The following is a 25,348-nucleotide window of genomic DNA, read 5'->3' on the forward strand; positions in this document are numbered from 1 at the left end:
TTTGAGTCTGGGAACCGGTTAAACCATTCTTTGTTTCCAAAGGCCCTGTCCAAACGACTTTGTATCCACAGATCATACCTTTTACCAGCCCACGTCAAACCATTCCCCTTACTTGAAAGTTCCAACATGTCGCAAACATCAAGCATCTCACCAGAAGGTTTGAAAAGCGAGTCACACCTTCTAGGTCCACCCAACTTTTCACCATTATGCAAAATGTCGTTGAAATCCCCGATGATACACCAGTTCTCTTTACGCCCCACTCCTATTCTACTTACCCTTTCCCAGTTTTCCTTCCTTTTCTTAAAAACCCGGATCACCATATATACAAGACACAAAAAAGGATCTCGCTCCAAACTAAACCTGCAGGTCCATTAGATTCTTATCTGCATATTTCAACTCCACCTTCACCCCGCTTTTTATGAACAAAGCCAAACCTGCACTTTTTCCGATAGGTTCCACAGTGTAAACCCTTTTATAGCCTAACGACACATGTAAGTCAACTAAAACATCTCTTCCATTCATCGTCTCCATTACGAACAACATCTCGGGGAAATGTATTTTACACAATTCCTCAAGATGATGAATTGTCAAGTCTTGAGACTGTCCCAAGCCTTGACAATTCCAGCTGAGAATGCTCATTGCGCTTTGGGTAATCCCTCATGTGGGATTACCTCTAAGGGATTCAGCTTGGTTTGTTTTGAAGCGCTTGGACCCTTTTCCTCTGCTTTATGTTTCTCCTTTTCTCCAACAGTATAGCCGGGCTTCCTTATCTGAGAACTTTCAGCCCTCAAAGTCCCCAATGGTTTAGCTTTTCTTGTGCTCTTGGATGGTCTTTTCCTCTCTGTCTATTTTTTTAATTACTCTTTTTTACCCTTTCTCTCCCTCTCTAGAATTATTATCTCCAATAAAAATATTAAAATCTTTTCTCCTTTCCCAATTAGCTTTATCTTCATAAAAATAATTCCTTTTATGACGAATATTGCTCCTTTTTTTATTAAACGTTTTTATTTTAATACCTTTTCTAAATATTTTTGTTAAAGTAGATATTAAAATATATATTGGTACATGAAGACCCTATATCTTAGGTGTACAATTGAATATAGACATGCGATATTGAAAATGACTTGAACCAAGTTTTGCTATAGTGTAGGTTGCATAGGACCCCAAAATATTGATGGAAATTGATAAATAAATAACAATTTGAAATGGATTGTAAAAAATGGTAGTAAGAAAAATAAAAAGGAATCTGGTGGAAACTCCAAGAAAATAGTTTATAAAGATGGTTTAAAGAGAGGACAATGTGAAATGGTCAGAGGGATCAGAGCCAGCTTGGCGTTTCATCCACGGTTTTTAAGTAAATTTAAAATAATTGATGACAAATTCATATTTCAATGTTCATAACTTTATTATCACTTAGACAAAGATTCTTTTATGCTCTCTAATCCCCGGTCGCATGTTGCTCTGCAAAACTATTTGTTTTTCCTGTTACATTCATAAATTCATTTGCTTATAAATATCCTCAAATTTCGTCAACGGTGAAAAGGTTAATTAACCGTTAAAAACAAAACAAACAGTGTGAAAGATTAAGAAAAAGTAGATCAATAAATAAAAAAGAAAACATCACATATAATGAGAACAAAATATTGTACTGCCAAAGGAATGGAGTATTTTTATTTTAGAATTCACTAAAATGTGGACGACTGGTCAAAGGAACGTCCATAAATTATTTTTAACTTGCATGCCCATAATTAGGGTTAAATGCCAATTATATATATATATATAACTAGGTAATAACTCGCATATAAAATAATTATTAAATATTTTTACTGTAATTTTTATTTATAAAATCTATTATATTTATTGGTAATTGAAATTTAAAATTCGATTGTGTAGTACAGTAAAACCTCTATAAATTAATAATGTTGGGACTAAGACATTTTATTAATTTATAGTGATATTAATTTATCTATAAATTAATAATTATTATTTTATAGTGTAAATTAATAATTATTAATTTATAGATATATTTTTAATTGTTTATTTTTTAAAAAATTATGAATTGGAACAACTATAACAAAATATGATTAAACTTTCGGATGTTATAAATTTTATGGTTTAGGAATTGAACTTGTAATATTTAGAAAGCACTATTTACAATAAATTACAAATATTATAGACAAATTGACTTATACACATGAGACACATAAATTCAATTTTATGAATAATAATATCAATTCTCCTATTTTAATAATCTGTCAAATTATCAAATTGTAAATGATGCATATCTAAAAATTAAAACTTTAAATTTAATTATTTGTATGACATGTTATAAAATATTTTAGAGATATCATTATAGGTTGAAAATACAACATTACAATTGTTCTATAGAATTGAGCTTTAGGAGAAACATACACTATTATATCAGTATATATATATATATATAAATTTACATAATTATTAATTTATGATATTATTGGGACCATATTTTATAAGGAGATTTCGAAAAAATTATTATCTTATTATCTTATCGAATATTGTTAATTTTTACACTCGCCCGACTTGGGACCAGCAAAATTTATTAATTTATAGTGTTTATTAATTTATAGAGTATTAATTTATAGAGGTTTTACTGTATACATTTTTGGAGACATTTATAAAATAAATCCTTGAGTTGGAACTTATTTACAATCATGCCATTAACATTAATTTTACAATTATTTTTTATTTTAAATAATATCAAATTTGGAATCTAACTTAAGAAAATTTTCTCCAATTCAAATTTCCAAAAGTATCGACCAACACCCATTAGCATTAAATATTTTCTATTTAATTAATCCATCCTCAAAAAACTATTGATAATAACTTCTTTTTCATGTGTTTGAAAGCCATATGATTAAACTGTTGATAATAACTTTCATTTTTTGAAAAATTTGGGGCTCGAACTGACACAAATTGTTAAAAAAATTTACTTCTTCACCGAAGTGTTTTTCGGTAGCTAATATATTAATATATAGATTTTTAATCCATATTAATAAGAAACAATTGATATAAATCAAACACTCCAAAAAAAACACTCCACCATTGACTAAATTAAATTTAATGAATAATAAAGATATCCTAACTTGTATATAATAAACCACTACATGTAGACAATGAAAATTATACACTACATAATGTATTGATGTAAAACTATAGTAGATTAAAAAATACAAAATATATTATATACATATATAGTTAATATAATAAAGAAATTTTATTTTGTATTTCTAAACAAAAAAATAGTCCCGCAGTGTACTGCAGGTGAATATCTAGTAGTTTTATATAATAACATACTTTATGTATCATGTATGTCTGGTTCACACTTAGTTTTTTTCTGTTTTGGTAGTGGATTGTTCTGCTATGATTTATGTATACGAAAATCAGTTTAATATATATATGTTTGAGTAATTGATCCAAATAATTTAATTGCATTTCATACAAATTATTTGATTGGTGCTTAATTTAAACTCTCGTTAAATCTATCAAATAATCTATATTAACATTTTTGCAGCAGGAAAATTTAAGCAAAAATCGAGTATGGAAATACATGTTTTCCTAAAGTATCTGAACAAAATTTATTTCTATTTTCCTCTTTAACTACAAGTTTTAAATCTATATACATCGGGTATGAAATTTTAAAATGGTAAGATAGATTACTAAATTGAGAAGTAATTGAAATTTATAGTTTGAAAAAACGCAGTCCATCTATATATACATTTTTGGAGAAATTTATGAAATAAATCATGAAGTTCACACTTATTTACAAGCATGTCATTGGCAACAAATATTTTTAATTTTAATTTAGAAAATGAAATTTAAAACCAAGATTTTGTGCAGAACAAAATTCCCAAAATATCTCCTTAATCAATGCTCGACTAATTACAATATCTCATTAAATATTTGTTTTGTAAAATTCCTAAATATTTCCTAAAATATCTCCTTAATTCATTATAATATTTAATGTTAACAATAAAAATGTATTTGCAAATCCCAAATTAATCTTTACCTCAATACATATTTGTCCATTTTATCTGCAAAAAAAGAGGAAAAATAAAAAGAATTATCATATTTCATAACTTATTTCTGAATCATATGTAAAGAATTCTAAAAATTAAGATATTTCGAAGATAATGTATACTTGATTAGCAAGATTTCTGGTACTATATTTTTTGGCATTTTTCGTTATTTGGATTTTGAAAAACGTGCATGTTGTACTTAAGCAAAGAAGAAAAATGGTATTTGGATGGTATGGGTATTAATATAATTATATTAATTAAAAATTATTTTATTAACTGTTAGTAAATCATCAGTTAATTATTTTGTTAACACCATCGACGTTTGAATATTAGGTATATCTAATTAAGTTTATTAAATTATGATTATGTAAAACAAACAAACAGTACTACGGTATACCAAATGGTATATTCTGAATTTAACAATTTAAATCGGTAAACCTAAATTCCCAATTTTTAAACGGGTAAACCTATATAATATATAGATATAAGGGGGATATATATTTAAAATTTACAAAATATTAGTCATATATATAGTTAATGTATTAAAAATATATATTTTTATTTTATTTATAAAAATATAGTCCCGCGGTGTACCGCGGGTTAAAACCTAGTATTGTATTAAAAACATGCTGCAATTTTAAATTGTAGGTGACTCATTCCCAAGATATTGGAAAGTTGTACAATTTGGAAATTTTTACCATCCAAGTTACAATCATTTGGTCTATTATTTTTAATATGTATGTTTTATGGATTGTCAAATTCATGATTAAAGTTATTGATTTACATTATACTTTGATATAACATCCTCATTTATTGTATTTTTTATTTTTTGTGTCAACATTTATTGTATTTTTATGTTTTCCTAATCATTATTCCACATACTTCATAGGCTTAAAGAACAAAAATTGTTTTATAGTACAACACGGGGTAAATCCTAGAATGCAAACCTATGATGATTTACACGTTGACAATTTTAAAAGATACTCAATTCTAGATCGATAATAAATTATTATGGACGGGGTCAAATGGCGAGATAGATTTTGGTCAACTGGTAAATATAAATTTAATATATCACTAATTCGTCGTTACAATACAGATAATTCATCATTTCATTTGTTTGTTTTATTAATATTAAAACATTATATATAATATTAAATTGATTAAATTACAATTATGTAAAAAAAAACTATTTCGCGGTATACTACGGTCAAGTCTTAAAATTAACATTCAAAATATAATTATATTAACTTAAACACTAAATATAGATAAATTAAAATTTTAAAAAGTTAGTTAAAAAATATTTCCATAGTACGCTACGGATTAAAATCTAGTAAAGTTGACATCTTCGAAGCACCTAGAGAATTAGCACACTAACTCTGAATGTGCCTTCTATTTAGATATTATCACACTAGATTAAGACACGTGCTAGAGCACGAGTTGATATTTATTTTATTTATATTGTAATTTATTTTATATTTTATGTGATGGTTTTAAAAGGTTTTTTTTGATAAAACATTATGCAATAAAATCACATGCTAAATATGATGGCTTAAAAAAAGACATATATTTTATAAGTTTTATATTGTTAATGATTCTAGATAAGTATATGTGCTATAAAAATTTTATTTTATACAAAATTTTGTATATTTTATATTTTAAAATAAAAATTTAATATGTTGTATTAGTTTATGTATGTGAAGTTATTTCAACAATGTATATTCTACATCATGACTTGAATGTCATTATAATTCATAATTTTGTAAATTTGGTTTTTAAAAGCAAGTTATTATATTATGAGTAATTTAATATATTGTTATACTTTTTGTTTTAATATACTTGATTTCTTGAAATTCTTTCATATTATAGTGACATAATATTGACATAATATTGACATTGCTATAAGAAACCAATTTAGAGTGTTTATAGTTTCTAACTTTTATATCAAGTTTCAATATTTTAAAAATATTTCAAACTAAATTATTTAAAGTTTATTATATTATATAAAACTATAAAATTCAACAAAAAAATATGAAATTGAATTTAAATATTCAAATTTTGACCCGTTACTCACAAATATTTTTAATTCAATAGATATTATTTTAAAAGAATAATATTACTAAATCTTGAATATTTTATAGATTGAACAATTTATACTTGTTTTTAAAAATTCAACTTATGGTATATCCGGAAATAAAACTATTTTTTAATTATAATAATTAATATGATAATTTATTTGTTTCACAAAATAGACTCATATATAAAAATGAGAGGTGAAGTATAATGATAATTAACAAATTAATATGTTAAGTTAGATATAAAAAATTTTTAATATGAATGAATAATTTAATAAAAGAAATTAATATCGTAAGTTAGATGATATCAAATGATTCTTTAGAATATTCTCTTTATAATTTTCGAAAATAAATTAAAGTTGCACCCACTATTTAACTTGTAACCAATTAATATATAACCAATTTGTAACCAACTTATTAAAATTATACTCTTTCTGTTTCAAAATATAAGTTTTTTTGAGTGAAAACATGCAAATTAAAAAATAACCACTTTAAAAAAGTTCAACCAATCATAAACAAGACTGCATAAAATAAATAATAAGAAAATATAAAGATAGTCTAAAAGTTATTTAAAAAATTGAAAACATCTTATATTATGAAACAAAGAAAAACCTGTAAAACATCCTATATTATGAAACGGAAGGAATATAATTTACAAAACAACGTTGTGTATTTCTGTTTTATTATAAAGGCGATATAACACCACCACTCAAGAAGAAACAATAAATTAAGATTACTTAGAAGATTGTGTCATAGCCTTCTCATCACCTTTACCTCCATATGTCCGTATCTCAAATCAATTGTGAGAGTTCTCCTTTTGAACCTTCCCGACGTTCCCATGTATTATGTTTACATGTACATACATGGACGACACCTTATGAAAGTCGATTCAACAACATCAATAATTACTCCAAATATACGATTTTACAAATATACTATACTAAATACATGATATTTAATTCATTAAATTTTTTTAACTTCATTATAAATTCAAAATTGAACGATATGAATGCTAATTGTGAAAATATTCCTTATTTATATTAATAGAGAAGTACTCTCTTGGAAAAACTGATGTATCGCCGTCAGAGAGCTCGAGACACATTTAGCTATTTAGCCTCATTTAGATTTATTATTTACAACTATATGCCATTATATTTTTGACAAAAAAAAACAAATGTGTTATTCTTAAAAACTTTATCACATAACTTTATTAATACTAATTAAGTTTAAGATTTAAATATATTTTATATATTATAAAAATTATTTAATTGAAATATATGTGTAACCCACGCGGATCTGAGTTCAAGCAGGACGGATGCAAAGATATTTTGCGGCTCAAAATATTTAAACCCGTTACGGATGGCTTAATGGACGGGTTTGACCAGGTTAACAATTTTATTTAACATTCATGAAATTTTAGTTTTTTGTGATTTTTATTTGATTTGATAGTTCAAGATTTTGATAAAAATCTAACGATCACTACTTCAGTTCATATTCTATCCAAATCCGCCATCATGTCAATTTAAAATATAGGGTGCAACGATTACTATTTTATACTTTCATAAACTTGATGAATTCAAACTAATATAAATTTGTATTATAAATATTATACTGAGTAAATAAATTTACAAATGTAGTATCTCAAACAAAAATTTTACTTCGTGCAATAGCACAGAATATTACCTAGTCCTATTTATAACACAATCACATGTGACAGAAATATATGAGAATTTGTTAGATTTGCCCCTTTTGAGATATTCTTTTTCAAATATACTCATTTTTTAAAACATTTTCATATATACTGTTATGTTATGTTATCTGTTATGTATGGATACAATATCACAAAATTGAAAAGAAATAAATGAAATAAAGAAGACTATAAGAAAACTGAAAAAAGTAGGAGTGAAAGGAATATTTCTATTGTTTTTTTTTCTAGAATGAAATGATTAAATGAATATATACTTTTTGAAAATAGGCTATGTACAATATGTAAGAAAATACTATATAGACAATGGTAATAAAAAAAAAGAAGGAAAAGAAGACTAATAATAGCAATAAGATTAAAATGAATTTAATTTTCAAAATATCAATTAAGTGGAGAAGGGGAGACTAATAGCCATATTTTTATCTATTTATCAATTTGTAAAAGGGAATAAAGTTAAAGTTTTTGAATGAATAAATGAAAGTCATTTTTTTGTTGGACAAAACTAATTTTTTATACCGTTAAAATCCAACCAAGCTATAAATATTTGAAATTCGTTTTGGTTTTATATATGAAAGAGGGAAAAAATTTGGCCACAGGAGTTCGAGTAGCATTGCTCACAGGGGTTCAAAATTTAACATGGTTTCTCCCGACCCCAAAAGATTAGTCTTTGGGCCTAGGAAGCCTTTAAAATCACTTCTAAGTTATAAAAGAAAAAATAAGAAAAACAATGACGATGAGGTGTGTATGATATTTTTTAATCCAAGTATAATTGTTCAATTAATTGGTGTATACGATTATGTTTTATTTTTGTTTGTAACTGAAATTCTATAATTATTTGAGAATCGAATTAACTACGCCATAAACTTATTTTTTCTTTGAATCTGATATAACCCCATATGATTACAGAGATTCTGTATGAGTTTATTAAATCCGGTTCAGCTGAGAAAACTAGATTGAACCATACTCTGGTTCGGTTTTGACTGGGCCGTTGGTTGAAGGGTCGAGAAGAGGACACAAATTTGAGCCGATACGGCGTCGTTTCAGTTGTCTGTCAGTCCCCCTTTTCGGATAATCCAGCCCTCGGTTCGACCCGACCCGTAAAATATCCCCAGAACAGAAGAAACACCTTAAACCCTAAAATGTCTGATCTCATCTTCCTCACTTCATCATCTATTTTGACTCTTTCCAAGTTCCAATGGCATCTTCTTCTAAAGTCTGCAGATTATCATCAAAGATACATTCTTTAACACATAAGCTAAGCAAGACGAATGTTCACGTTTCTTCCATACCTTCTCCCATTAAATCTTCATCTCCATCCTTAGCATCTGCCCGTATCAATCAATCTTTTAGGTCAGTCTTTTTTTCTCTCAGAAATTTCGCTGTTAAATTGGTATTTACTGCAAATGAACTTTTGGGGTTTGATTAATTTTGGTGAAAAATTGCGAATTTTTGATTTGATAATTTGAATGTGGGTGTGGGGGGGGGGGGGGGGGGGTGGTTTTAACAGAGTACCAGTGGAGCTAAGTAGCTGTTTATCGATGTTTCCACTGCACAGTGCAATAGCATCAGCCAGATTGATATCAAATTTGTCTGTTGAATCTAAGAGCTGGGGTTTAGTTCCTCAAGGTCTGTCCTTTTCTCAATCTCTCTCTCTCTCTCTCTGTCTCTGTTACATTTCAGAATATCAATGTTTTTGTTATTTGGGATTGAAGAATGTGGACTTGTTACATGTTCTATATATCATGAAGATTCACATTATGTTGTTTCTCAGTGTTTGCAACTGTATCTTTTTATCTTTGGATGTTGTTGTTGCTTCCTTGTGTCCCAGTTTTAGTCATTTTGGTTGGTTAATATGGCAGTAAGTGTCATCACGCTTACACTTTATAAACCGTGGTGATCAGTTCTTGATAGGGAAAGTATATTTCTATCTGATTAACGTAGCTGTAACAGGAGCCTGATAGATTGTGTTAACTTTGCTTTATGAACGTGTTTTTAGTCCCTGATGTCTCTTGCCTACTTTTACATTCTCGGATTGTTGTTACATGTTCTTGTGATTGGAACTGTTATATCTGTTGCCTTATAAGTCTATCACTACATGTGTTAGCAGCTCTTGTTTCATGGTTTCGTTTATTAATTTGCATAATTCATCAGAGTTAGTTATTTGTCAATGACTCTGGCAACACTCTTATCGTGTGTGGGAAGCTTATATTTGATATAGACTTGTTGCTTTGCTCAATGCATTTGCAAATTAACCTCTTTATCTGAAATTGCAGGTATTTCTATGCCTTTATGACAGCATTTCTCAACTTTCAACAAGTTTGGGGGAGGATAAAGACATGAAATGTAAACAAAACTGACATGATCCATACAATGTTCGATCAAACATATGAGTCCTCGATCATCAGACCCTTCTTTAAATTGACATGATCCATACATTGTGAAAAGTAGAAAAAAATCGAATTTTGTCTGTTGGGGGGGGGGGGGGAGTCAAATGTCTGAAAATACAAATCAATGTTCATGGAAATAGAAATCAACAATTAGTATTTGATGAGAGGTGAGAGGATGCTTCTTCATCTGCTACTTGTTCTTCTACACGAGAGACATCATCGGAGATTAAAGCGAGTAAATGGGAAAAGGAAAAGGAACGAGAGAGTTTGAAGCCAAAAGATCTCTTGTCCTTCTTCATCTTGATATTGGAAGAGAATATGTCGGAAGAAGTGGAGATTATCAGAAACGCCAGAGCTTGGATTATCACAAACATGGCAGCATTTGTCAGTACTTCCGTCCACGAAGCCATTTGAGGGTTTTTCTAAAACGTTGGCCGTTTTTGCAAATTAACAATGAACAACATGGATTTAAAGGGCTAAGCAAGGGTTATCGTTTTTTGCCATTATTTTTATAATATTGAATTGAGTGTACGTTTTTCCAATTACATAAAACATGCCTTTGCTCTTGCTTTTTAGTAAAAACGTAGTACGTGTTATAATGATTTGGACATGTAAATTTGTTTTTCCTCTTGACCATGAGAAAAGATTTGCTTTATGGTAAGAAAACATGGAGGATAGAGGAGGAAAATGAGAAAAGACGCATATTTCTTGCTAGACCAAGTATACTTCATCAGGTCATAAGTCTTTCCAATAATGAACAAACTATATACTATTGTATTCAATATCAAATGAAATAGAGCATTCACAGAAGTTTTCTTTTATCTTTAAGAAGAGCGACATTTTATAGAAGATTGTTATAGCGTGTTGTCGATGTGTCATCAGTTAAATGGAAAATTGTAATTTACAATTTTCCATTACAATTTTCCATAGGAGATTGTACTAGTTTTGTCGATGTGTCACAATCCGTACGATTAAATTTTATGAGAGGTTGGTTGTTTTCCGATGAACAACAAGTTAATGTTGGTAAGAAGTTCGACCACTAGAGATTGTACTAGTTTTGTCGATGTGTCTACACGTACGATTGAATTTTATGAGAGGTTGGTTGTTCATCGGAAAACAACAAGTTAATGTTGGTAAGATAGTTCGACCACTGGATGGATATAGCACACAACTTTATATCTTTCCATAAGACGAATAGATCACATCAAGACAAGCATAACAGATTTCAGACATAAGCTTCTCTAATAATCAAATATGAAGCAACACCAACAAAGACACTCATTTTACACTAGTCAGAGAAGACATACTTTGCTCTTTCAACAATGTGAACACCAAACATAATTTAATCAATACAGAAATGTCAAGCATATAACCAGCTATACGATCTTTACACTTAAATAAAACACACCAAACTAAAAAAACACTGTAGTAACAACACTCACACTGCATGCAAGTACATGTTTTCTAATCAAGATCAATTGCCACAAATAAATGTGCAGTTGTGATCTCTGTATACAGGAAACAAGACCCTACCAAATATTAAAATTAACACCAGCTCAGTGTTCCATGGAAATTTGACTGACTAAACGGAAAAAGCATTAGTATATAGCAAGTAAAAAAAGCTTAACTTCTAAGAGCTCAAACAATAGAAGCAGAGACATAATGTGAGTGCAAGGAAACTTTACATGATGATGATTGCAACAGGAATAACACCTAAACCTGCATCCACCTCTGGCTGAATCCCAAATAACCAACGTCAGACCATAACAAGAATAGGACCAAGAAAGAATACGTAACATGAAACACACTCAAATCAGATGCCATAAGTTTTACAAAACTAAAAGAACTCATGCATTATTCAGCTTCAACCGTAACAAGCAGGCTATGTGAGACACGTTTCAAATCAAGATAGATAGCTTTAAATAACTATCTTACGAGAGCAGATGTACCTATTTCTAAAAATTAGGTTAAAGAGAAAAATTCACAATAAATAAAATAAAAAGAACAACATAAATGATAGAAACACACAATATCATAAAAATGAACAACAGCCAAATTGTGGACATCATCACTTCGAAATTGCAAACAAACAAGGGCATACAACAACAATAATAAGAAGACAAAAATGCAAAAGAGATTTCAAACATGAGCTTCTCTAAGAATCAACTAAGACAATTAAGATGTTTGATTCAGTGGTTCAAACGTGTATACCACTTTTTAATTGTATTTGTTTGAAATCTTTCAAACATAAGAGAAGATATGTGTGAGAATTTTATCTTTTCAACAAACAATAACGAAGTAAGAAAAACCAGAGTTATAATTTCTTCTCCTAATCTGAATCTTATGTAGGTTATTAATAGTGGTTCACACTTACAGCAAGAGAGAGAGGTGGGGGAGGAGGTTGTTATATTCTTAAAGTTATAAACGATCCTTCATCAAACTCGATTTATCTATCAGCAAAAATGCAAAAGAGATTTCAAACATGAGCTTCACTAAGAATCAACTAAGACAACTAAGATGTTTGATTCAGTGGTTCAAACGTGTATACCACTTTTTAATTGTATTTGTTTGAAATCTTTCAATCATAAGAGAAGATATGTGTGAGAATTTTATCTTTTCAACAAACAATAACGAAGTCAGAAAAACCAGAGTTATAATTTCTTCTCCTAATCTGAATCTTATGTAGGTTATTAATAGTGGTTCACACTTACAGCAAGAGAGAGAGAGGTGGGGGAGGAGGTTGTTATATTCTTAAAGTTATAAACGATCCTTCATCAAACTCGATTTATCTATCAGATCATAATAGCACACAATATCGTTAAAACAAACATAACTAGGATAAGAAAAATGAACAAAAACAGCCGAACTGTAGACATTTTTCATCACTGGGAAATCCCAAACAAACAAGGACATACAACAATAACAAGAAGACAACCGCTGATAATGCAAAAGAGAAGGACCACACAATACACTTCCATAGAGACAAAAACCGAGAAATTAGTAACTAACAGCAAGATTGTGTCATCAATTACATGATTAAATTGGAATAAGGAATCACAGTGAGACAATGCACTCTAAATCCAAACATGCATAGCTTTATCGCTCTGCACACAACTTCCTATCTTTCCACAAGACAAATGGATCACATCAAGAAAAGCCTGACAGATTTCAGACATAAGCTTCTCTAAGAATGAAATATGAATGAACACAGACAACACTTATTGTACTAATCATTCTACACTAGTCAGTGAAGACATAGTTTGCTTTTTCAACAATGTGTACACCAAATATAATTCAATCAAAATAAAAATGTCAAGCACAACCAGCTATACGATCTTCCCGAATAAACTGAATTATCACATAGTCACCTACACGGTAACACGGCTACACTTAAAGAAAACACACAAAAAAAGAAACTATAGTAACACTCACACGGCATGTAAATAAATGATTTTCTAACCAAGCTTGGTTGTCACAATTAAATATATGTAAGTTGTATACAGGAAAAAAGATCCTACCAAGACAAACAATTGTAGACATTTCATCACTGGGGAAACCCAAACCAACAACCACAGCTTACAAATGCAAAAGAGATTTCAGATATTAAAGAAAACACACAAAAAAGAAACTATAGTAACACTCACACGGCATGTAAATAAATGATTTTCTAATCATTGGTTGTCACAATTATATATATGTAAGTTGTATACAGGAAACAAGATCCTACCAAGACAAACAATTGTAGACATTTCATCACTGGGGAAACCCAAACAAACAAGGGTATACAACAATAACAAGACAACCAACAACCACAGCTTACAAATGCAAAAGAGATTTCAGATATAAGCTTCCCTAAGAATCAAATATGAACCAACACAGACAAAACACTCATTGTAGTAGTCATTCCACACTATTTAGAGAAAAATAGTTTGCACTTTCAACAATGTAAACATCATATATAAATTAATCAAAATAGAAATGACAACCCCAACCAGCTATACGATCTTCAAAAGTAAAATTCCTGTCACATAGTCATCTAGATGGTAACACGGCTACACTTACAGAAAACAGACAAAAACCCCGAGAACTGCATGCAAACTGCAAAGGGAGCTAAAGAATAACCTGAAACTCTTATGACGATCTTCAGAAACCCGAGAACAACTGCATGCAAAGAAAGATAAAAAGGCAATGTTAGAAGACATATGTAAGTTTGTTTGCTACTTGTCGAGAATGGGTAGACACAGTAATGAATTTGTTAAACAACAGAAAACATTAACCTTAGAGATAACGAAACTGAATCAAGTAATAAACATATATTAACGAAATAGAAATTCACATACCTGATTTTCAGACGTAGAATATCAAGAAATTCACATACCTCAATTTAAATGTAAGCGTGATCATGCTCCATGGACGTCATACTTCTGCAACCCAAGCAGTTTAAAAATTTGGGACTGCTTCATTATGCTGAGATCACGGCCAGGGACAATCAGAGAGGTAATTTAGATTACCTCAACAACCGAGGCATTTGCTTTTAGCATCAGGTGACTAGGAACCCGAATAATATATGCATTCTAGGGACAGGGACAATCAGCGAGGTAATTTAGATTACCTCAACCTTACCGAGGCATTTGTTTCTTTGCTCAGGTGACTAGGAACCTGAATGCATTATAGAGACAGGGACAACCAAACCTATAGGGACAGGGACAAAGAGGTAATTTAAATTACCTCAGCCAAACCGAGGCATTTATTTCTTTGCTCAGGTGACTAGGAACCTGAATACATTCAAGGGACAGGGACAATCATACCGATAGGGACAGGGACAGGCTGAGAGGTAATTTAAATTACCTCAGCCAAACCGAGGCATTTGTTTCTTTGCTCAGGTGACTAGGAACCTCAATTCAATCCAGAGACGGGGACAATTAAACCGATAGGGACAGGGACAAGCTGAGAGGTAATTTACAAACCGAGGCATTTGTTTCTTTGCTCAGGTGACTAGGAACCTGAATACATTCAAGGGACAGGGACAGGCTGAGAGGTAATTTAAATTACCTCAGCCAAACCGAGGCATTTGTTTCTTTGCTCAGGTGACTAGGAACCTGAATACATTCAAGGGACAGGGACAATCATACCGATAGGGACAGGGACAGGCTGAGAGGTAATTTAAATTACCTCAGCCAAACCGAGGCATTTGTTTCTTTGCTCAGGTGACTAGGAACCTGAATACATTCAAGGGACAGGGACAATCATACCGATAGGGACAGGGACAGACTGAGAGGTAATTTAAATTACCTCAGCCAAACCGAGGCATTTGTTTCTTTGCTCAGGTGACTAGGAACCTGAATTCATTCCAGAGACAGGGACAATTAAACCGATAGGGACAGGGACAAGCAGAGAGGTAATTTAAATTACCTCAGCCAAACCGAGGCATTTGTTCTTTGCTCAGGTGACTAGGAACCTGAATACATTCAAGGGACAGGGACAGGCTGAGAGGTAATTTAAATTACCTCAGCCACACCGAGGCATTTGTTTCTTTGCTCAGGTGACTAGGAACCTGAATACATTCAAGGGACAGGGACAATCATACCAATAGGGACAGGGACAGGGACAAGCAGAGAGGTAATTTAAATTACCTCAAATAAACCGAGGCATTTGTTTCTTTGCTCAGGTGACTAGGAACCCGAATACATTCAAGGGACAGGGACAATTAAACCGATAGGGACAGGGACAAGCAGAGAGGTAATTTAAATTACCTCAAATAAACCGAGGCATTTGTTTCTTTGCTCAGGTGACTAGGAACCCGAATACATTCAAGGGACAGGGACAATTAAACCGATAGGGACAGGGACAAGCAGAGAGGTAATTTAAATTACCTCAGCCAAACAGAGGCATTTGTTTCTTTGCTCAGGTGACTAGGAACCCGAATACATTCCAGAGACATGGACAATTAAACCGATAGGGACAGGGACAAGCTGAGAGGTAATTTAAATTACCTCAAATAAACCGAGGCATTTGTTTCTTTGCTCAGGTGACTAGGAACCCGAATACATTCAAGGGACAGGGACAATTAAACCGATAGGGACAGGGACAAGCAGAGAGGTAATTTAAATTACCTCAAATAAACCGAGGCATTTGTTTCTTTGCTCAGGTGACTAGGAACCCGAATACATTCAAGGGACAGGGACAATTAAACCGATAGGGACAGGGACAAGCAGAGAGGTAATTTAAATTACCTCAGCCAAACAGAGGCATTTGTTTCTTTGCTCAGGTGACTAGGAACCCGAATACATTCCAGAGACATGGACAATTAAACCGATAGGGACAGGGACAAGCTGAGAGGTAATTTAAATTACCTCAGCTAAACCGAGGCATTTGTTTATTTGCTCAGGTGACTAGGAACCTCAATACATTCAAGGGACAGGGACAACCATACCGAGGCATTTGTTTCTTTGCTCAGGTGACTAGGAACCCATATGCATTCAAGGGACAGGGACAGTAGGGACAGGGACAAGCAGAGAGGTAATTTATATTACCTCAGCCAAACCGAGGCATTTGTATTTTAAGGTGACTAGGAACCCCCATGCATTCAAGGGACAGGGACAAGCAGAGAGGTAATTTAGATTACCTCGATAGAAACAAGACAAGGAGTATTTGCATACCAATACATAACAATTGTAGTTATGGCTCATCATATGAGTGAACGTGTGACTAGTTAATTGGCAAGCAATCAAAAACGTATGATACACAAGATAAAACCAAACCTATAAGGAACACAGACACACACAAAACTATAGGCAGAGTAAACGATTTTGAAACCCAATAGACGTAAAGTTGAAAACCATTAACCGAAAATACTAAAATCAAAGAAGTAAGATTTTTGTTTTGAAACCATAATTATAACCTAACGCCACACAAACTATGTAGGAGTATTGAGTAGCATCAAAGTCATCCCATACCTTTCGATAACCATTAGGCTTCCCAATATATTTGTCCTGATTTCCAGTAACGAGATTATCTGATATCGAAGCTAACGCTAACGCCCCTCCATGGAATCCAAAATTTTCACTGGCTGACTCCAAATCATGAAACTTTGAAGTGGCTGTTTCCACAGATTGCTTAAGGTAAGTTTATCAATCGAAAACTAAGAAGTGGCCTTCATATGTGCATCAAACATAAAAGATCACCACAACTTACTGCATCTTTTTCCCAACAAAACCAAATCATCTCTGGAAACGCCTGATCCTGAAAACCAAAACCAGTAAAATATTTCCAAATTAGGACTTAATCATGAGGTAAAAGTAATCATAATGGAGCTATACTCACCATCATCCACAACCTTGACAGAGCACGAAACAACACCCACGAAGATAGAAACCTGAAAATAGAGAGATCGATCAAAAGAAATCCAAAGAACCAGATCAGAAGTAGAAGGGGAGAGATCGATCGATTAGGACTTAATTTGATTATTGCGGACCTTGGTCGCATCGAGATTGTTGAACACGAGTTCCTCCACGACCTTCCTCGTCATGTCAAACATCATAATTCCAGAACGCTTGGAGTGATGAACACCCTTAGGCAAAGGCTTGATCGACTTCATCCCCTGAATTATCCCGACTGAAACACGGAGAAACAAAAACCCCCAAAATTTTCAAGAAGCAATTCGGGGGATATCAATTATTGGAGATCGCGGAAACCCTAACGACAATCAAATCGAACTTACCTAGAGATGGCGATTTCATGGGAACTGGGAAGTGATTGATCGTCGCTAAAGGATAAAAAGAACAAAACAGAGTCAATACGACGGAAATTGAAAACCCTAAAACGGGATAAAATCAAAAAAGGCAAAGAAAGATCTAGAAATCCTCATATAAAATAAGCGAAGAGAACTTATCTAGAGACTGTGGATCTCTCCTCGCAAGAGATTGATTGATTCTTCTCTTGAACTTGATTTCGTCGGGAGTGAATCAACAAATCGCCTCTCAAGGAAGAAGACGATGAGAGCAGAGCAGAGCAGAGAGAACTTTAATTTAATTAGGTTTACGAAGGGAGCGTCGGGTGTTAAAATAAAGACTTTTCTCTCTCTCTCTCTCTCGGCTAAGCCTTTAAACGGTGCCGTTTCGTTGTTTATTGTACCATATACAATATAGCCGTTGGAAAATATTGAGATTCGGAATTGGAAAATAACCGTTGTACAAGCCTCACAAAAGTTAAATCAAAATACTGAAGTTCTTTTTTGTATATTGCACAGTTGGCTTTTTTTACAACGGTTATTTTTAAGTAGAGATAAATGATTTGCTTCTCATTTAGATCACAAATAAAACGATTCTTAAGTAACCTGTGACCCAAAAAGGAAAGATAAATGACCTGTGACCCAAAAAAGAAAGATAAATGATTTGCTTCTCATTTGGATCACAAATAAAACGAGCCAAAAACATAAGTCATTGTAGTTTTTGTCAAGTACTGACAATCAAAGAGTGATCCGTTTGGAGCATATTCAAATATCAAGATCCTGGTGAAAGGTTCCTTTTCCTCACAGTGCACAAGCAGGTTTACAAAATTCTTGTGGTTGATCTTCCACAACATTTCAATCTGAAATCATGAAACAGAACGCGCTAAGTGCACTTTATATAGTTGTAAAAATAAAACTAAAAATGGGAGAAATTATACCTTCTGATCCAAAAGTGAATTTATGTATTGTTCTTCCAGTCTTTAGCGGATGTAGTAGCAAATGAAACAAAAGCTATCTCCACACCACTTGATAGTGTGTGTTCCTTTCAACAATCTCCCAACTGAGCAAGATTCAATGACATTACTAAAATCTTCACATCACATGCAACTTCAATCTCAGATCTTTTGAGTAACAGGGATGCCTGAGGATCAAAATCACACACTGATTAAACCAAAAAGGATACAAAGTTGGCTTAATACTCATAAGTAAGTAATACTCATGCATTTCCATGTATGTAACAATGAAGAAAGAAACTTACCAGTTACAAATACTTTCTGTTTAAGACCCGCCAAAGGATTCACAGTTTACCCAGCCTTACGTCTTTAAAAGTAGACGTCGGTAGCTACTTACTAGGAGAAGAGAAACAGCACCGCCTACTAAGCAGCCAACCACTGAAGAAGAATTCAGAGTTTCTTCTTGGAGAATGAGAAGGTGAAACATCCTGTGTAGATGAACTCTTTTGTGGCTCCGGAACTATTGAAACACATGCTCTTAGCTACATCGATAGATATAAGCATAAACTAAGAACATCTTCTTTTATTGTCGGTAATACACTTGTAGATCTACCAACCCCTGACTTCATATATATGTTGTTCTTATACCATTAAAAAAAAAAAAAAAAAAAAAAAAAAAAAAAAAAAGAAAGAATTTTTCAAATTCCAGATAAATTAAGAGTAGAGAATCAAATTGCAAACCAAAGAGCCACTACAGATCTCAGTAATAAACCGAAGCTGTGACTTACAAATTATTAGAATCTCCATCTGACCATAGATCTTTCTTTAATTTTAATCCTCTCAATGGTGACAAAGAGAGGGGTCCGGTCTTGATTTATGGTCTTGAATTTTAATTCAAAAGATTTGAATTTTTTTTTATAAAGGTTCCAGATTTTGTTCTCTCTGTTGTGTCGTTTTTCAGTCTTTGTCCTTGTTGTCGTGTCGTTTTGAAGTCTTAGTCTTTGCTTCATTTAGCAATAAGAGACGTGGTCTCACTAGTTTGTTTGAGTCAATTCAGTTAGCGTCTTGATAGGACTTAGTTGAGCCTGTCAAGCTCGTGTCCTTTACTTTCGGGTTTCAGTTATTTTGCTTCTGTTGTAAAACTATAAAACGCATTGGTTGAGCTATTAATAAAGATGGATCATTCAGTGCAAGTTTGTGTATTACTCTGAGACAATATTGACACTCTCGATTTAAGCACTGCACAGCCGTAGTTTGTGAACTGCTGCAGCACCACTAGGTTCACCGGAGACCCTTGTCGTGCTCAGCCTGTGTCGGCGTGTGAAACGTCTTCACCGGAGAGGTCAACCACAAATCTGAGGATTTTGTTTTGATTCTCTTGTGTCTGTTGGTGTGTTGATTATTAAACCGATGGGTTAAACCAGCCAAACCAGAAATCCTTGTGTAGTGGTGCGCACCAGGTGGTGATCTCGTACGATTAGTCAGACTGGTTTAGTAATTATTGTTAAACCGAGAACATTTGCTCGTGAATTTTTGTTTGATTTAATTATTAAACTAAGTTTAATTAATTTAATTGGAAAATACCAAAACAATTAAATTCGGTTTTGGTTATTGGATAGTTAAAGATTATTATGGAATAAAATTTTGATCTGTTTCTTTTTTTTTTTGTTAAAAAGTTTTCATAAATAAAGTCAAAGAGTACAAAGAAACAAGATATAACCATTACAAAAAGAAAGATGAAAGAAAACTACTAGCTACTAACAACTAAGGGAAGAAGGATCCAGGCAAAAGAAGCCTGAATAAGAAAGGAGAAACAAAGCCTAAACTTTAAACATTGAAACAACCTTATGTAACCCAGCATTGAAGAATTGATATCCCACGCTTTAAACCAAGCTGAATCATTGCATTACACTTATTTTCCATGGAGGAAAAAATGTGCCTGGCTACTTGAATTGGGAAGAGGGAGAGACCGTCATGGAAGCGTCGATTTCGCTCATGCCACAATTCATAGATTGCAGCTTGCCAGCCTTGAAGGAGAGCAAGTTTTTTTTGCTTTGATACTAATATCGTTGCCAGCCAAAGGAGGATATGATCCCAGAGAAATGGAGGAGAAGAGATTTGAAGCCTTTGCATTATCAAACTCTAGACCTCTGCAGAAAAAGCACACTGAAAGAACATATGGTCTCTAGATTCATAGGCTAGCCCACAAAGAAGACAGTCTAACTCAACATTGTAGCTCCAAGCAGACAAACGATCAAGAGTAGGGTTACGATTAAGTATAAACAGCCAAGACGTAATAGCATGTTTTTGAATGGCTGCTTTGTGCCACACAAGAGGAGCCCAAAATTTTCTTGGATTTGAAATCCTTACAGCATTCCACACAGCTTTTGAAGAGAAAAACCTGTAAGGAAGACCATCAATTTCCCAAACCGGAGTATCATTTGTTGATGACATGGTAATGGTAGAGATGAAAGAGTAAAGAAGAACTTGTCTCTCAGTTCTAGCATTAGGGAGAGACCACCCATCTGCATTTCTCAAGTCAGCAACAGTAGAAAACAGAGGGATCCCTATGTGAGAAGGGCCATCTGAACCAAGAAATTGGTAAAGAGGACCAAAGGGAGTCCAAGGATCCTACCAGAATAAGGTAGAATCACCATCTCCAATATTGATGCTGAGAAACTTAAGAGCTTTGGGACGTAGCTTAAGCAATTTTCTAGAAAACCAAGAGTAAGTAGCATTGTTTTCATTGAGCGCCCACAAAGGAAAAGTAGAAAGATACTTACTTCTTATCCATGCTACCCATAAAGAACCAGCTCTAAAAAACAGCAACCAAAAGAGTTTTAAGGCACAAGTTTCATTCCAATTACCAATGTGCCTTAATCCAAGTCCACCCTCCAATTTAGGAAAACATATGTCATACCATGACACTTTGGCCCCCGAGGGTATATCTACCTTTCCATGCCAAAGAAAAGAGCTACAAAGGCCATTTATCCTCCGAATAACCTGCTTAGGAAGGAAGAAAGCACTAGTCCAAAAACTTACAATGCCCGAAATAACTGTAGATATAAGTGTTAACCTTCTCGCCAAGCTCAGAAACTTGTGAGTCCAACAGTTGAGTTTCTTTCTTATTTGAGACAACAATGGATCACAATCTTTCACTGAGAACTTCTTGGAGCAAAAAGGGAGACCTAAGTATCTAACTGGAAGCGAGACAAGGTTTAGCTTGAATAGGCTTTGTAGCCTCGTCACACAACTCTCAGGCAGACTAGAACAAAACATGGATGTCTTATCCATATTCATTGTCAGCCCAGAATTTTCTGCAAATTCTGCAAGAACTGACATAACTCCCCTTAAAGAGAGCTCAGAACCCTCTAGGAAGATCAATAAATCATCAGCAAAGCAAAGATCAGTAAGTTTAAGAGCCTCACAACCAGGATGATAATTGAACGATCCTTCTACTGCTGCTTTATTCAACATTAGAGACAAAACATTCATTACCATAACAGACAGAATTGGGGATAATGGGTCTCCTTGACGCAAACCTGTCTTTCCTTTGAAAAAACCTGAAGTAACCCCATTTATACTAACACTAAAAGATGGGAAACAAACACAAGCTCTGATCCAATTAATGAAAACCTGGGGAACTTGATAAGCTCGAAGAGAGTTGAGGAGAAAGTCCCATATGACTGAATCAAATGCTTTTGAAATGTCCACCTTAAGAGTAATTCTCGGTTTTCCTGAACTAAGATGATAGCCTTGCACCACTTCTGAGGCCAATAACACATTCTCTATTAGCAATCTGTCTTTGACAAAAGCAGTTTGATTTGGAAGTATAAGCTCCGGAAGCAGAATCTTTAACCTGTTTTTCAAGAGGCGAGATATGATCTTGTAAACTATGTTAAGACAAGATATAGGTCGAAAATCCTTCAAATCAACAACCCCATGTCTTTTTGGAATAAGAACAAGAGAAGTAGCGTTTAGGGCTGATGGGATAAAGGAATCCACGAAAAAATGTCTCACTCCCATTGTTAAATCCTTCCCAATAATAGACCAAGTAGCCTTAAAAAACTCTGCAGAAAAACCATCTGGACCTGGAGTTTTATTTAGAGGCAATTTGAAAAGACAAGATTTAATTGCTTCATCGAAGAAAGGTGAGGACAGAGAAAACTGTTGCTCCAGAGTACAAGTTGCTAAGATTACAGACTTTAGAAAATCAGGCAAATGAGGATTGAACCTCCCCTCAAGAGTGCACATAACCCCAGTAAATTGATCCACAGCTAGATCATGGACTTCCTTGAGAGATGAAGTGGTGGAACCATCCGCTTTAAACAAGAGCTTTATGGCATTCCCTACATTTCTAGCTGCAGATACCTTATGGAAGAAAGATGTATTAAAATCACCCTCACCCAACCACTTGAGACGAGACTTTTGTTTAAACAAACTTTCTTCAGTTAGACAAAGACTCAACCACAGCTCTTTTGCTTCAGTTTCATTCTGAATATTGAAAGGAGATGGGTCATTCAAAGCTAACAACTGAAGGGCATTAAGCTTAGAATGAGCCTGGATAACTCTCTTCTCTAGATCATTAAAATTTGCTTTCATCAAAGACTTCATAGGGCCTTTCATTTTCTTGAGCTTGTAACAAAAATCTTTAAGAGAAGATACAGAGATTCCAACCTGAATCCAAGCTTCCAACACTGAATCCATAAACTTCGGATGCTTTGTTAACAATGAGAAAAACTTGAATGGTCTGGTACCATATGAAGGAGGCGGCGTGTGGAGCTTGATAGAGCAAGGAGTATGATCTGAAAACTTTGGGGCCTCAAAAGTACAATGACTAGTAGGGAAATTAAGCAGCCAACACCCATTCACTAAGCAACAATCCAATTTCTTTCCAATATGATCTACAGATCTTTTATTTGTCCAAGTGAATTTAGGACCACTAAAAGGAAGATCAAACAAGCCTAAATCTGCTAAACAGTCTCCAAACATCCTCATACCACGCCTAGAACTCACAAAATTAACAATTGAGGTTTCAGTTGCACTAAGGATCTCATTAAAATCCCCAATGATCATCCACGACCTGTTTGATAAACCAAAATTCACCTCTGTATCTCGAAGAGAACTCCAAAGCTTTTTCCTTTCGTCCTCTTCATTTGAAGCGTAAACTGCAGTATATATAAATTCAGTACCATCCTCCAATGAAATTTCACAAGTAACTGACTGAAGGTCCATTGAAAGTACTCTTGCGGTAATAGGGGCTTTGTAAATGATCCAAATCTTTCCCAAATCTGAAAACTGGTAATTAGATAAAACAGTCCACTCCGGACCAAAAGATGACAAAATTTGGTTCTTATTTGCTTCTTTAACATGCAACTTCAAAAGGGCTCCAAAAGAAATTTGATGCGAACGAAGCCAATTGCGAAGAGGTCGATGCTTTGACGATTCATTAAGACCTCGCACATTCCAAAAAAAGTTATTCGACATAAACAGATTATAGGATGTGACGCTTCCCTCCTTGTATGGAGAGAACGCCACCTTGAACAGGTGATAGATGATCAAACCTCTTTCTCTTCGTTTTCTTCCCTTTAGAGGGAACTGAAGAAGAGGAAGAAGGATCAAAGAGAACCATCAAAGAAGACTCCCCTCCAGAAACTGTAGCAATTACCTCCATTGATAGCAAATCAAAACGGTTTGAGGTTGTTGTAGGTGGAGGAACATCCGCGAGTAAAGCTGACGAGAGGGTGGTATGAGTGGCCGATTCAAAAGACTGATCAGCAAAGTTGATGTTTGGTAAGTTTGATGTTGATTCTGGAACAGAGGTGAAGACATGGGTTTTGCCACTAATAGTAGTATCTAAAACTGATGAAGACTGCTGTTCTAAAGAAGGAGTTTGGGTTTCCATAGGTGTTGTAGAAGAAAATTCTTTTAAATTATCCAAGGGAACTGGAGATTCAACTGAAACACCATTATCACCTAAAGCAAAACGACTAGGAACTGGTTTCCATACCTGTTTTTTACCCAAAGGAGATGTCGAGGAAAGCTTCTCTGTTGGACCAGTAGGCGAATTATTCTCAGTGCCTACCACAGAAGCATTCGATTGAGGAGCAATAGGACAAAGAGAAGCTTTGTGTCCAATTTCATTACAAAAAGAACAAAGAGGGGGCAACCACGGATACGAGACTTTGAGAAGCAAAACATGGCCATCCTCTCGCTCAATCTCCAACACAGAGGGAAGAGGTTTCATAAGATCTACAATAACTTTAACTTCTGCAGAATTGATACTAGTGAGAAGCTTGTGGTCTACTGCTCGACCCAACGGCTTACAAATGAAACTTAGTCCCTCACGAGTGATTAGATCAAAGGGAATATCCTTTATAGTAGCCCTGAATGGAGCTTGCTCCAACGAGGGAGGGTTGTAACTAAACTCAGATTTCCACGCCGTGA

The 25,348-nt window shown here is 33.5% G+C and overlaps 3 protein-coding genes across 5 annotated transcripts; 1 reads left to right on the forward strand and 2 right to left on the reverse strand.

Moving 5' to 3' along the window:
* Window positions 1-8,960: 8,960 nt before the first annotated feature.
* LOC147928958 (uncharacterized) lies at window positions 8,961-10,771 on the forward strand. The gene is made up of 3 exons (XM_087484007.1): window positions 8,961-9,182; window positions 9,340-9,458; window positions 10,106-10,771. Exons 1-3 carry the CDS (start codon window positions 9,028-9,030, stop codon window positions 10,123-10,125), a joined length of 294 nt encoding a protein of 97 aa, XP_087340133.1. The 5' UTR covers window positions 8,961-9,027; the 3' UTR covers window positions 10,126-10,771.
* Window positions 10,157-10,629, reverse strand: LOC147928959 (uncharacterized). The gene has a single exon (XM_087484008.1). The coding sequence runs from the start codon at window positions 10,627-10,629 to the stop codon at window positions 10,363-10,365; it is 267 nt and encodes an 88-aa protein (XP_087340134.1). The 3' UTR covers window positions 10,157-10,362.
* Window positions 10,772-14,113: 3,342 nt separating the features above from the next.
* Window positions 14,114-18,294, reverse strand: LOC104724065 (DNA mismatch repair protein MLH3-like). 3 transcript variants are annotated; one of them, XR_015579854.1, is made up of 7 exons: window positions 17,940-18,252; window positions 17,694-17,833; window positions 17,543-17,594; window positions 17,414-17,461; window positions 17,176-17,318; window positions 14,598-14,686; window positions 14,114-14,380 (listed from the first exon to the last, which is right to left on the reverse strand). XR_015579854.1 is itself a non-coding variant. In XM_087484006.1 (6 exons), exons 1-6 carry the CDS (start codon window positions 17,956-17,958, stop codon window positions 14,363-14,365), a joined length of 420 nt encoding a protein of 139 aa, XP_087340132.1. In that variant the 5' UTR covers window positions 17,959-18,294; the 3' UTR covers window positions 14,114-14,362. The 3 variants fall into 3 exon arrangements, 2 of the variants coding, with proteins under 2 accessions (XP_087340132.1, XP_010440814.1); XM_087484006.1 differs by lacking the exon at window positions 14,598-14,686 and having other exon boundaries at window positions 17,940-18,294; XM_010442512.3 differs by lacking the exons at window positions 14,114-14,380; window positions 14,598-14,686 and having other exon boundaries at window positions 16,913-17,318; window positions 17,940-18,258.
* Between the last annotated feature and the right edge of the window lie 7,054 nt (window positions 18,295-25,348).

This window comes from Camelina sativa, chromosome 14 (assembly GCF_030686135.1).
Source record: "Camelina sativa cultivar CO46 ecotype springtype chromosome 14, ASM3068613v1".
Taxonomy (NCBI): Eukaryota; Viridiplantae; Streptophyta; class Magnoliopsida; order Brassicales; family Brassicaceae; genus Camelina; species Camelina sativa.

Coding starts and splice junctions, on each gene's coding strand:
- LOC104724065 (XM_010442512.3), bottom strand. Junction 17,595..17,693: donor ACAATCTCGATGCGACCAAG/GTCCGCAATAAT, acceptor CTCTATTTTCAG/GTTTCTATCTTCGTGGGTGT. Junction 17,319..17,413: donor TTTGTTGGGAAAAAGATGCA/GTAAGTTGTGGT, acceptor CTGTGGAAACAG/CCACTTCAAAGTTTCATGAT.
- LOC147928959 (XM_087484008.1), bottom strand. CDS start 10,629: ATGGCTTCGTGGACGGAAGTACTGACAAATGCTGCCATGTTTGTGATA.
- LOC147928958 (XM_087484007.1), top strand. CDS start 9,028: ATGGCATCTTCTTCTAAAGTCTGCAGATTATCATCAAAGATACATTCT. Junction 9,183..9,339: donor CGTATCAATCAATCTTTTAG/GTCAGTCTTTTT, acceptor TGGTTTTAACAG/AGTACCAGTGGAGCTAAGTA. Junction 9,459..10,105: donor CTGGGGTTTAGTTCCTCAAG/GTCTGTCCTTTT, acceptor CTGAAATTGCAG/GTATTTCTATGCCTTTATGA.